This window comes from Myotis davidii, unplaced genomic scaffold, assembly GCF_000327345.1.
Source record: "Myotis davidii unplaced genomic scaffold, ASM32734v1 scaffold223, whole genome shotgun sequence".
Taxonomy (NCBI): Eukaryota; Metazoa; Chordata; class Mammalia; order Chiroptera; family Vespertilionidae; genus Myotis; species Myotis davidii.
This window is the reverse complement of record NW_006294609.1, coordinates 4,678,100-4,689,509: the sequence shown is the minus strand read 5'-3', so window position 1 is coordinate 4,689,509 and position 11,410 is coordinate 4,678,100. Positions and strand designations below refer to the sequence as shown.

The following is an 11,410-nucleotide window of genomic DNA, read 5'->3' as shown; positions in this document are numbered from 1 at the left end:
GAGGCTAGAATTCTGACAGACAGTCTGGACTTGGTGAGATTAGTAGCTGTGGGGAAGCTCTCCTCTTTTTTGCTCCCCCTTTCTTCCTCCTTGTTCTGTATTTTTCACTCAAGTATCTCTCTCCATATTGTTTCTTTTTTCTATTTCTCTTTTGCTTAGTATTCTGTTTTCCTCCGTCTGTCTAGCTGTCACTCAACTCTATTTAGCATTTGTTTGCCTTTCTTTTTACCCATTTTCCCCATATATCTGTCCTGTCTCACAATTTAACTTTTCCTACCTCTTCTCCATTTTATTCTTCCCTTTATTAATTTTCTCATTTAACTCTGTGTTTGTTTGTTTGTTTCCACTCAGTCACTTTCTACCTCTCTATTATCTTACTGTTTCCCAGAGTGTAGCAGTAAGGGAGGAAGAAAGAAGCCGCCCTGCCTTTCCATGGTTCTAGTCAGACTTTCTACTCATTCTCAGATTTATAGTGTGTTTTGATTAGGTACTGAAAAGGAGTTTGTGCTCTGCACAGATAGTTAATGAACAGTGAAACTGGAATGAGGTTGAACATTAAATGTGAAAGGCTTCGTTTTATTCTTATTTTCTCATTTTGTTTAGGTTTATTCTGCAATACAGTGGATACAGTTTGTTATGGCTACTCTGAGGTACGTTTACATAATTTCATGTGATATGACTATTTAAACTAGTATAAGAAAAACTTGAGCCTTAACCGGTTTGGGTCAGTGGATAGAGCGTCAGCCTGCGGACTGAAGGGTCCCAGGTTCGATTCCGGTCAAGGGCATGTCCCTTGGTTATGGGCACAACCCAGGTGGGGAGTGTGCAGGAGGCAGCTGATTGATGTATATCTCTCATCGATGTTTCTAACTCTCTATCCCTCTCCCTGCCTCGCTGTAAAAAATCAATAAAATATATTTAAAAAAAAAAAGAAAAACTTGAGAATTCTGAAAGTTTCTACATTTTCCACCCTGGGGATTTGCTTTTATTCTTTAGTTAGAGAGAAGTGTTGTTCTTTACTAAGTTGATATTTTCAGATTAATAAAATGTACCAATATCAACAACAATAAGACCAAAAAGTACAGATTGAGGGCTAACTTCTGAAAATCAAAGGACAACTTGATCAATAGGATTTACTTAAAAAAATCAATAGTTTTGGTAGTACATATACTAAAAACTGGAATGAAATAGAGAAGATTGATGTGGGCCTTGCACAAGGATGACACACAAATTCATGAAGCAGTCTATATATTTTTTTAAACATGTGCAGGTAATTTTACATGAATTATATGTCAATAAAGCTTTAAAAATCAATAGCATAAATGAAGGAACCCCAATTGTCCTGTTTTATTGATCTTTTATCTATGTTAGTATTATAGGTTCAAGTTCACTTATTGCTTATGCTGTATTCCAGAATATACAGAAATCTCCAGAGGTGAGCAATCTCTTTTTGTGTTGGATTTGAAATTTTAGTGACTTAGCTTTTGATATAATTAAGAGAGGTGTCACCTATAAATGATGGAATAATTCTATGAATCACTTATAAATTTGTCATGATCCGTTGAGATATTTTAGTGTCAATAGGTCTCTCTCCCTTTTCTTCTAGGTAATTATTTTAATTATAACTTTGAACATAGAGATTGACTACTAAATATGGGTTTTTTTTGTATGTATTATTAAGGTTAAGGAAACAGTGTAGTTTGGAACCTAGGTTCACTCTAAGTTTGGTAGGGTCCTGCTTAGAGGTGAGTTTTCTGATGTTAATATGTTGGTTAAGTTGCTAGAGGGGCTAGGAAATAGTTCAAAGACTTTGCTATACAAAATGTACTATTTTTGCTGTTCTGGCCTTCTATACAATTACAATTTAATGGTAAAAACAGCAAAAATACAACCTATGTAAAACTATTCATACCAAAAAGTTCAAGGCAAGAACCTTCCTTTTATTGAGGTATAGTTGACAAATATTGTATGTATTTAAGGTGTAATAAAACAAAAAACCTTCCTGATTCAGAGAGGACTAAGAAGAGTGATGAATTTTCTAGCTCAGAAAAGATTTTATGAGAAATGTAACAACTGTTTCTTTAATGAGGCCAAATGGCACAAAACTAGGCAAAATGTAGTTTAGAACATACATGGGAGAACATATATGTGGAAAATGTCATTGGGTTTTGTTGGGCCCATTTTAATAACAAAAATAGTTCTGTATGTGGAACACTTACTGTGTTCCAACTATGCTGAGTGCCTTATGGTCCTCATTACTCTTCTCTGAGAAGGATGGTAGAGACCTATTTCACAGATGAGAAAATTGAGACCTTTAATTCCTCTGGCTTCAATTCTGACACCTTTCACATAACCAGAACTTAAAAGACCTTAGCAATCACTAGTTCAGTGGTTCCCCATATTCTGTTTTCTTGGCCTAGGAAAAATTCTAATTTTTCCAGGTTAAACATGTACGCCATACTTGGCTGTTTTCCTTTATTTCTTCCAGCAAAAACACATGGAAGGCATATCTAAAAAAGACAAAGTAGTCTATTAAATTAAAAATAATTATAGTGCCCTATCCGGTTTGGCTCGGTGGATAGAGCATCGGCCTGCGGACCAAAGGGTTCCAGGTTTGATTTTGGTCAGGGGCAAGTACCTTGGTTGCAGGCTCCTCCCCTGCCCAGGCCCTGGTTGGGGAATGTGCAGAAGGCAACCAATCAATGATGATTCTCTCTGTCTTTCCCTCTGTCTTCCACTCTCTCTAAAAGATTAATGGAAAAATATCCTTGGTGAAGATTAACAATAACAGCAAAATAATTATAGTAAATTGGAAAAATCCATGGGAAATCTAGAGGGGACAAGCTGATTAGACAGTGACTCAGAGACAACCTGAAACAGGAAGAAAGTGTCCCAGGCCAGCCAATGTTAAAAAAATACTCAGGGCAGATATAGTTCACTGCATGGCGTGTGACTTAATTTCCTCGTAAAGATCACATTTGATACTTTGGATATTCTTTATTTTACTTGACTAGAAATATTGGGAAGCAGAGTTTTAGAAGAGTATTCGTATGAGTTGTTTTAGGTCTTTCACCTCAGCACAATAGACCTGGACCCAGACCGCGCTAGGGAAAGTCGCACAGAGCTTTGCCCCTACCCCATCCTCATTCTGCTTTTGCAGATGTGTGTGTGTTTGTGTATGCTTTAAAAAAGAGTCTTTGATTTTATATTTAGGATCATGTCTTGTGCCTTTTAAAAAAAGAGTATTCGTATGAGTTGTTTTAGGTCTTTCACCTCAGCACAATAGACCTGGACCCAGACCGCGCCAGGGAAAGTCGCACAGAGCTTTGCCCCTACCCCATCCTCATTCTGCTTTTGCAGATGTGTGTGTGTTTGTGTATGCTTTAAAAAAGAGTCTTTGATTTTATATTTAGGATCATGTCTTATGCCTTTTACAAATATTTATCTTTATTGTTGAAAGTATTACAGATGTCCCCCTTTTCCCCCCATTGACCCCTTCCCTCACCGCCACATGCCTTATGCCTTTTCTTCGTGTTTTCCTTATCAAGCACTGTGTTGATTATATTTCCCTAATACTGTACAATTTCTTTGTATTACCTTCAACATAGTATTTTACTAATAGGAGGGATGAAATCTTTCTTGATCTCAATAATAGATACTCAGTTAATTTTTGTTTAATTGATTGATTTTATCTCCTATTACTAGAACTAATGGTTTTCCAACCATGAGTGAAAATATGTAAACCCCTTCCTTTTCCCTGACAAAAACTTTAAGTATGCTTTAGTGGCTAACAGCTCCCTATATATAAGGTTATTTCTTGAATCAATGACCATAATTATGTTCTTGTTTATAAAAGCCACTTGACTGCCTCTCTCCTCCAGAGTTTATTTTATATTGTTTTAATTTTTTTACCCATTAACGGTTATAAACTTGTGGTAGGTCATAGGCCACTTTCATCTATGAATGCCTATCTGCCTGTAATTTTAGCAGGCTTACCCTGAGCGTATGCTATATGCGGTGAAAATAATACTATCTGATGTTTATTAAATACAGTTTAAAATGTTATTAATTTACTTGTTTTTGTTCAAGGCAACTTAACCATTTACCCCTGTTAGCAAGTACTAGCATCTTAACTTTCTTCTCATTTGGAAGATAGGCATGAGAAAATTTCCTTTTGTACAGGTGAGATTAGTTTGTTGTTGTTTTGTTTTTTTAAATATATTTTATTGATTTTTTACAGAGAGGAAGGAAGAGGGCTAGAGAGTTAGAAACATCTATGAGAGAGAAACATCCATCAGCTGCCTCCTGCACACCCCCTACTGGGGTTGAGAGAAACACACTGATTGGTTGCCTCTTGCAGGAGCCCCGACTAGGGTCCGGGCCGGGGAGGAGCCTGCAACCAAGGTACGTGCCCTTGACCAGAACCATGGGACCCTTTGCTCTACAGGCTGATGCTCTATCCACTGAGCAAAACCAGCTAGGGTGAGATTAGTTTTCATATTAGGTAGTATCTGATGATAACTTAAATATTTTTAAATTTACGTTTTCTTGTGAGATATATATGGCATGTATTAGAATGCATAAAACATACATGTACTGCTCAAAGAATGATTATAAACAAACACTAGGGACAAGAAATAGAAATTGCCTGTACCCCTAAGCCAGTGATGGCAAACCTATGACATGCGTGTCAGAGGTGACACGCGAACTCATTTTTTTGGTTGATTTTTTTCTTTGTTAAATGGCATTTAGATATATAAAATAAATATAAAAAATACTTCTTTGTTTTACTATGATTTCAAATATCAAAAAAATTCTATATGTGACATGGCACCAGAGTTAAGTTAGGGTTTTTCAAAATGCTGACACGCTGAGCTCAAAAGGTTCACCATCACTGCCCTAAGCATACCTGTTTGTGTTCTTCCCAATCACAACTCTCTCCCTCACCTCTAGAGGTAACCACTACCCAGATTTTTATGATAATTATTTCTTTATTTTTATGAACAATTTTACCAGTTATGTATGTATCTCTAAACAACTTAGTTTTGATTGTTTTTGCATTTGACATGGGTATTTTTTGTATATATTGTTTTGTGATTTGCTTTTTCTCCTTAATATTATTTGTGCCACTTATCCATGTTGTTTTATATATCTCTGGTTCATTTCATTTTCATTAATGTTTAGCATCCTATCTTATGAATATACTACAATTTTATCAATCTGTGCTGCTATTAACAGTCTTGTACATGTCTTCAGGTGCACACATGAAAAAATTTCTCTAATGTCTTTTTCTAATAACAGAATTGTTATAGAATATGCATATATAGAATAGGACCTAGATCATGCTAAACTTTTCCAAATGGTTGTATGTAATTTTTTTCCTCATTATGCTTTTAATTTTCATTTCCTTGATTATTGGTGTGGTCAGGTATATTTTCATGTGTTTATGGCCATTTGGATTTCCTCTCTTCTTAAGTACCTGTTCAAATCTTTTGTCCATTTTTTTTTTTTGGTTGGGTTTCCTTATTGCTTTGTAAGTTCTTTGTTTGTTTTTAATATTGTTTGGATATTGGTCCTTTGTCAGTTATATGTGTTGCAAATGTCTTCTCCCACTTTGTGGCATGTCTTTATACTTCATGGTGTATTTTAACACATTTTTTTTTCATTTTAATGGGGTCAAATTTTCCAATTACTTCATTTTGTGCTTTTTGTGTTTTGTTTAGGAAAACTCTCCATAACCAGAAGTCGAAGACAATTTGATCTTTTAAACTAGTTGAAACTGATTTTTGAGTGTGAGATAAAAATCATGGGACCCTTTGGTCTACAGGCTGATGCTCTATCCACTTTTTTTCAATAGATACCTGATTTTACTTTTATCCAATAGATATCCAATTGTTATAGCACCATATTTTGAGAAGACTATCTTTTTTTCCATTGATCTAAAAAGCCACCTCAACCATATGTCAAAAGTCTGTATACATGCTTGCGTTGTTTGGGGCTCTCTATTCTGTTTGATTGGTCTGTTTGTTCATCCCTGTGCTTAGGACCACAGTATCTGTGCTCTAGCTTTACATTAAGTTTTGATATGTGTAAAACAAGTCCTTCTCCTTTTTCTTTGAGTGTCTTGCTTGTTTTTCTTCAAGAGTTCACCTTGATATTTTGTATCTGTCAGTTAGATTTAGAGCCAGCTTGCTAAATTTCACAAGAAAATATGTTGAGATGTAATTGAGATTGCATTTAACCTATATATCAATTTAGGGAGAACTGACATTTATATAACATTGGGTCTTATAATCCATGAGCATGGTATATTTTTCACTATAGATCTTCCTTTGGTATCTCTCAATAAATATTTTATAGTTTTCTCTATAGCAGGATCAAAACTGTTTTTAGAAAAGTGGGAGTAGGGAGATAAAAAGAGAGGAGGGCCTTGACTGGTTTGGCTCAGTGGATAGAGCATCAGCCTGGGGACTGAAGGGTCCCAGGTTCGATTCCGGTCAAGGGCATGTACCTTGGTTGCGGGCATATCCCCAGTAGGGGGTGTGCAAGAGCCAGCTGATCGATGCTTCTCTCGTCGATGTTTCTGACTCTCTGTCCTTCTCCCTTCCTCTCCATAAAAAAATCAATAAAATATATTTTTAAAAAAAAAGAGAGAGAGAGAGAGGAGGATACTAGAAAGTGAGAAAGGCAAACTTCACCAATGTGGTTAGAAATTCATAGTCAACATATACAATTTATTCTGATATTTTCATTGATATGGAAACTTGTAAGATAAACTAGAGGCCCGGTGCACGGATTTGTGATTCTATGTTTACTTTGATTCTATGTTTGAGGAAGGAGTGTCTATGAGGAACAAGGGCCAATGCTAATCCATAAGTACTCTGATTCCGGGACAGTTAGGATAGTTGTGATAACAGATCCCCTCCTACCTGGTGTATTCCTTTACATTCCTCACAGTCAACCAGTGGGACAGGCTCCAGAAAAACGATGCCCAGTTTCTAATAAAAAGGTAAAACATAAAAATAATTCCTTGTTAACGTCATTTATGAAATGAGGCTTTTATTGCTTTGACAGATGAGGCCACTCTTTTATCTGAGCTTCTCTGACCTCCTCCTGGGGATATGCTGGCTCATTGAAGCACTTCTCTATGGAACTTCAGCAGCCAATAAGGACATTGTCTGCTATAACCTGCAAGCAGTGGGACAGGTGAGTACTGCTAGATTGTGACTGTACATTACAAGAAAGGCACACTCAGATAAATGGGAAGCAAAAAAATAATGCAATCTGGGAAGTGGGACCCTTTTGTTTATTGTCACACTTTGACACAATAGCTTTTATTGTTTTTCATAGTAAAAAAATTATTTGTTTATTATAGAAAATTTGAAAAATCCAGAAGCAAAAAGATAATTAAAATCACCCAGATAGTCTGGCTGGAGTTGCTCAGTTGGTTGAGCATCATCCCATGCACTGAGAGTTTGCTGGTTCCATTCCCACTCAGGGCACATCCCTGGGTTGTGGCTTTGATCCCCAGCTGGGGAGCTTATGGAAGATAACTGATGCATGTTTCTCTCTCTTTCTCTCTTTCTCACTCTCTCACTCTCTCTCTCCATCCCTCTTTCTCTTCCCACCCTCCCTTACCCCTCTTCCTGTCTCTAACCATGTCCTCCAGTTAGGATTAAAAAATAATATTTTTAAAAGAAATTGCACAACTTTAAAAAAATGTATTTTTATTGATTTCAGAGAGGAAGGGAAAGGTAGAGAGAGAAACATCAATGATGAGAGAGAATTATTATTTTATATTTTTATTGATTTCAGAGAGGAAGGGAAAGGGAGAGAGAGATAGAAACATCAATGAGAGAGAATCATTGATTAGCTGCCTCCTGCACGCCCCCTACTGGGGATCGAGCTCGTATCCAGGGCATGTGCCCTTGACCAGAATTGTAGGCTGACGCTCTATCTGCTGAGCCAAAATGGCTAGGGCGTGAGAGAGAATTATTGATTGGCTGCCTCCTGCATGCCCCTGATCAGGAATCAAACCGTGACCTCCTGGTTCATGGATGGAAGCTCAGCCACTAAGTCATACCAGTTGGGCAAGGGCTCCATGCTGTAAATATCTGTGTGTAACTTTTGTGTGCATTTAAGTTTTTAAATTATTTAGGGGGAAAGGCATGATTTCTGGATTCTATGGTAAACTTCTGTTTAGATTTGTAAAAAACTGCCCAACTATCTTCCAAAATGTCTGTAGTCATGCTTCTTATAATGGTGTTTGGACAACAAAGGACTGCATATATGACGTTGTTCCCTATGATTATAATGGAGCTGAAATATTCCTGTTGCTTAGTGACATCGTAGTTCATGATTTCAAAGGATTTTTCAAGGAATAGGAGGTTGTTGAGATCAGCAAGGCTATGGCCGAGATGGCTAACAACTTTAACCTGGGTGTGGACGAGGATGACATTGATGAGCTCCTGGAGGTGGCTTCTAAGGAATTGACTAATGAGTTATTGGAACTGGAACAGGAACGCATAGCTGAAGGAGAGTCAAGAGAAAAGTAACTATAAGAGAAAGAAAAGAAGACTCCTCCCAAGAAAATTCACATGAAGGGGTTAGCAGAAGCTTTTGCAGACCTCAGCAAGCTCCTTAAGAGTTTGAAAACATAGACCTCAACACTGAAAGGTTTTATTAATACCGAGGAATATTCATGGTACATTATCTGTTTACAAGCAAATCTATAATGAAAAAAGAAACCTAGCAAACCACCGTGGATGTATATATGAAAAGAATGACACCTCCTCAAGAAGAGCCTCAGACAGCTCCTTCAGTGTTCCAGAAGAAGGCATTGTTGTCCTGGGAGAGGACAGCTTCATGAATGGCCCTGAAGACCTTCAGTGGGACAAGATGTGGAGGTGGAAGGCAGTGATGTTGATGATCCTGACCCTGTGTAGGCCTAGGCTAATGTGTGTATTTGTGTCTTAAATGTTTAAAACATTAAAAAATAAAACCATTAACAATAGAAAACACCTTATAGAATGAGAATATAAAGAAAAGGGTTTGTACAGCTTTACAATGTGTTTGTGTTTTAAGCTGTTATTACAAAGAGTCAAAAAGTTAAAAAAAATTTTGAAGTTTATAAAGTAAAATGTACAGTAAGCTAAGTTTAGTTTATTGAAGAAAAATTTTTTATAAATTTAGTGTAACGTAAGTGGTAAAGTATTTATAAAGTAGTGTACAGTAATGTCATAGTCCTCCACATTCATTCACCACTCACTCACTGACTCATCCAGAGCAACTTTCAGTCCTGCAAGCTCCATTCATGATAAATGGCCTATGTAGGTACACCGTTTTAAAAATCTTCTATATTTTTACTGTATCTTTTTAATGTTTAGATACACAAATACTTATCATTATGTTATAGTTGCCTGCATGATTCAGTACAGTCACATGCTGTACACATTTGCAGCCTACGGGTAATAGCTATACCATATAGCCTAGGTGTGTAGGAGGCTAGTCCAGTGGTCAGTCAACAGAGCCAAATATCAATAGTACAGCGATTGAAATTTCTTTTGAGAGCCAAATTTTTTAAACTTAAACTATATACGTAGGTACATTGTTGTTAACTTAATTAGGGTACTCCTAAGCTGGCCTTTGCTAAAAACGTCCTCAATCTGATTGAGGTACATTCGCTGAGGTCGACCCCTTCCAACTCTCCCATCCACACTCTGTATGTTGTTGTTTTTAATTTTAGGCACGATTCCAGTTTCTCATCAATAAGACGACTTCTAAATTTACTCTTGATAAGATTCATGCTTGAAAATGATTGTTAGCATAAATATGTAGACCCGAATAAGGAAAGAACAGCAAATGCTAGTTTTTTCAGTTGATTATATGAGTCAGGAATACTATTCCAGGTGTTAAAAATCAACATATCTTCCTTCTCCAGGTCTTTCAAAGCAGACCACTTGTGCTGTGAACTAAGTTCACATTTGTTTTTCTCCAATATTTCTATATCAGCACAAAGACGTTCAAATTTCGAGCTCCAGAGTTCTTTGTTTTTTAAATCCAGCAATTGCATTTCAAAGTTGCCAATGTCAATATTAAAGGGAGAAAAATTTAATTCTGTTACAGTAGCATTGAGAGGTTTTTTTAACAAAGGCTAACGTCACTTTGCTGTTTCTGAATTCCTGGAACCTGTTGAGAAAAGCTTCCTCATATTTAAAATACCGTACATGGTATTTTGTGGAAGAGCTACACTCAAAGGGCCAAAGAGCTGCATGTGGCTCGCGAGCTGCGGTTTGCCGACCACTGGGCTAGACCATCTGGGTTTCTGTAAGTGCACTCTATGTTTGCACAATGGTGAGATTGCCTAATGACACATTTCTCAAAACATATTCCCATCATTAAGCGACACATGACTGTATACAATTTGCAATCTCACCAATTTGCAATAAATAACAGTCACTGTTGCTTTGCATCCTCACCAGCAATTGGTGTCAGTGCTTTAGATTCTAATAAGGATATAGTGGTATCTTGTTGTTTTAATTTGCAGTTCCCTAATAACTTAAGATGTTGAACATCATTTTATTATGCTCATTTGCTGTCTGTATTGTATTAAAATTTGATATGTATAAATTATAAAACTAATATATATTCTCAATAAACAGGTAAAAAGTAAAGAGGGATATACAATTGAAAAGTAAAAGTTCACCTCTCTTCTTTTACCTCTCACTTTCATAATTTGATCAGTTTCGATTAAATGTCTCTGCTTTTCAAAATTCTCCTCTAACTGGTTCTTGAGAAAAGCAGGGCATTCCTTGTTTGCACAAGCAGATGAAGAGGTTCTAGATTTTCCAAGCATCATAGTAAAGAAAGAGAACCAGTCACCTGGTCTAAACAAACAAGATATCCAAGTTTCTGAATCTAGATTTTCAGTTTCATTCTTTGAGTAGGAAGACACTTTTTGAAAAAAACTTTTATGAAAACTGGTGCTGAGATTGTTAGAAAATAGTAGCTATTAATAATTTCCACTGAAGCAGAATGAAACAAAAATGGGCTTAAGCAGTAGTAGGAAAGAATTTAATTTGGTAAGAAACCTTGCGGATTGCTAGGAATAAGTCATCATGGTCTCTTCGTTGTTTCGCTATCAGATATGTCTATAATTTTTATCTGTGTGAAATGGATCTTCTATTTTTACATGAAAGTCAAGTGATCACTAGATAAGTAGTTCAGTGCTTCCTAGACTTTAGGATTTTACAAATGAGTAAAACTAAAAAAAAAAAATGGGAGTTGCTAATTTTGTATTCTGCTAAATTAAGAACACTTAAAAACAGCTACCACTGAATTCCTAAAAGGAATAACAATTGATACTAAAAAAAAACTAGGCAAAGTGCTAGTAATATCTCAGAATAAAAGG

General features: G+C 36.3%; 1 protein-coding gene across 2 annotated transcripts in view; it reads left to right on the top strand.

The window, feature by feature from the left end:
• Positions 1–6: 6 nt before the first annotated feature.
• Positions 7–11,410, top strand: part of TMEM116 (transmembrane protein 116) — a 36,350-nt gene continuing 24,946 nt past the window's right edge. Inside the window, exons 1-4 of one of the 2 annotated variants that reach the window (XM_006768920.1) lie at positions 7–33; positions 604–650; positions 1,372–1,435; positions 7,075–7,206. In XM_006768920.1, the coding sequence (XP_006768983.1) occupies positions 637–650; positions 1,372–1,435; positions 7,075–7,206 (210 nt within the window). In that variant the 5' untranslated portion in view covers positions 7–33; positions 604–636. Of the gene's footprint in view, positions 34–603; positions 651–1,371; positions 1,436–7,074; positions 7,207–11,410 lie in introns of those variants that run through there. The other variant, XM_015567360.1, reaches the window with a different exon arrangement.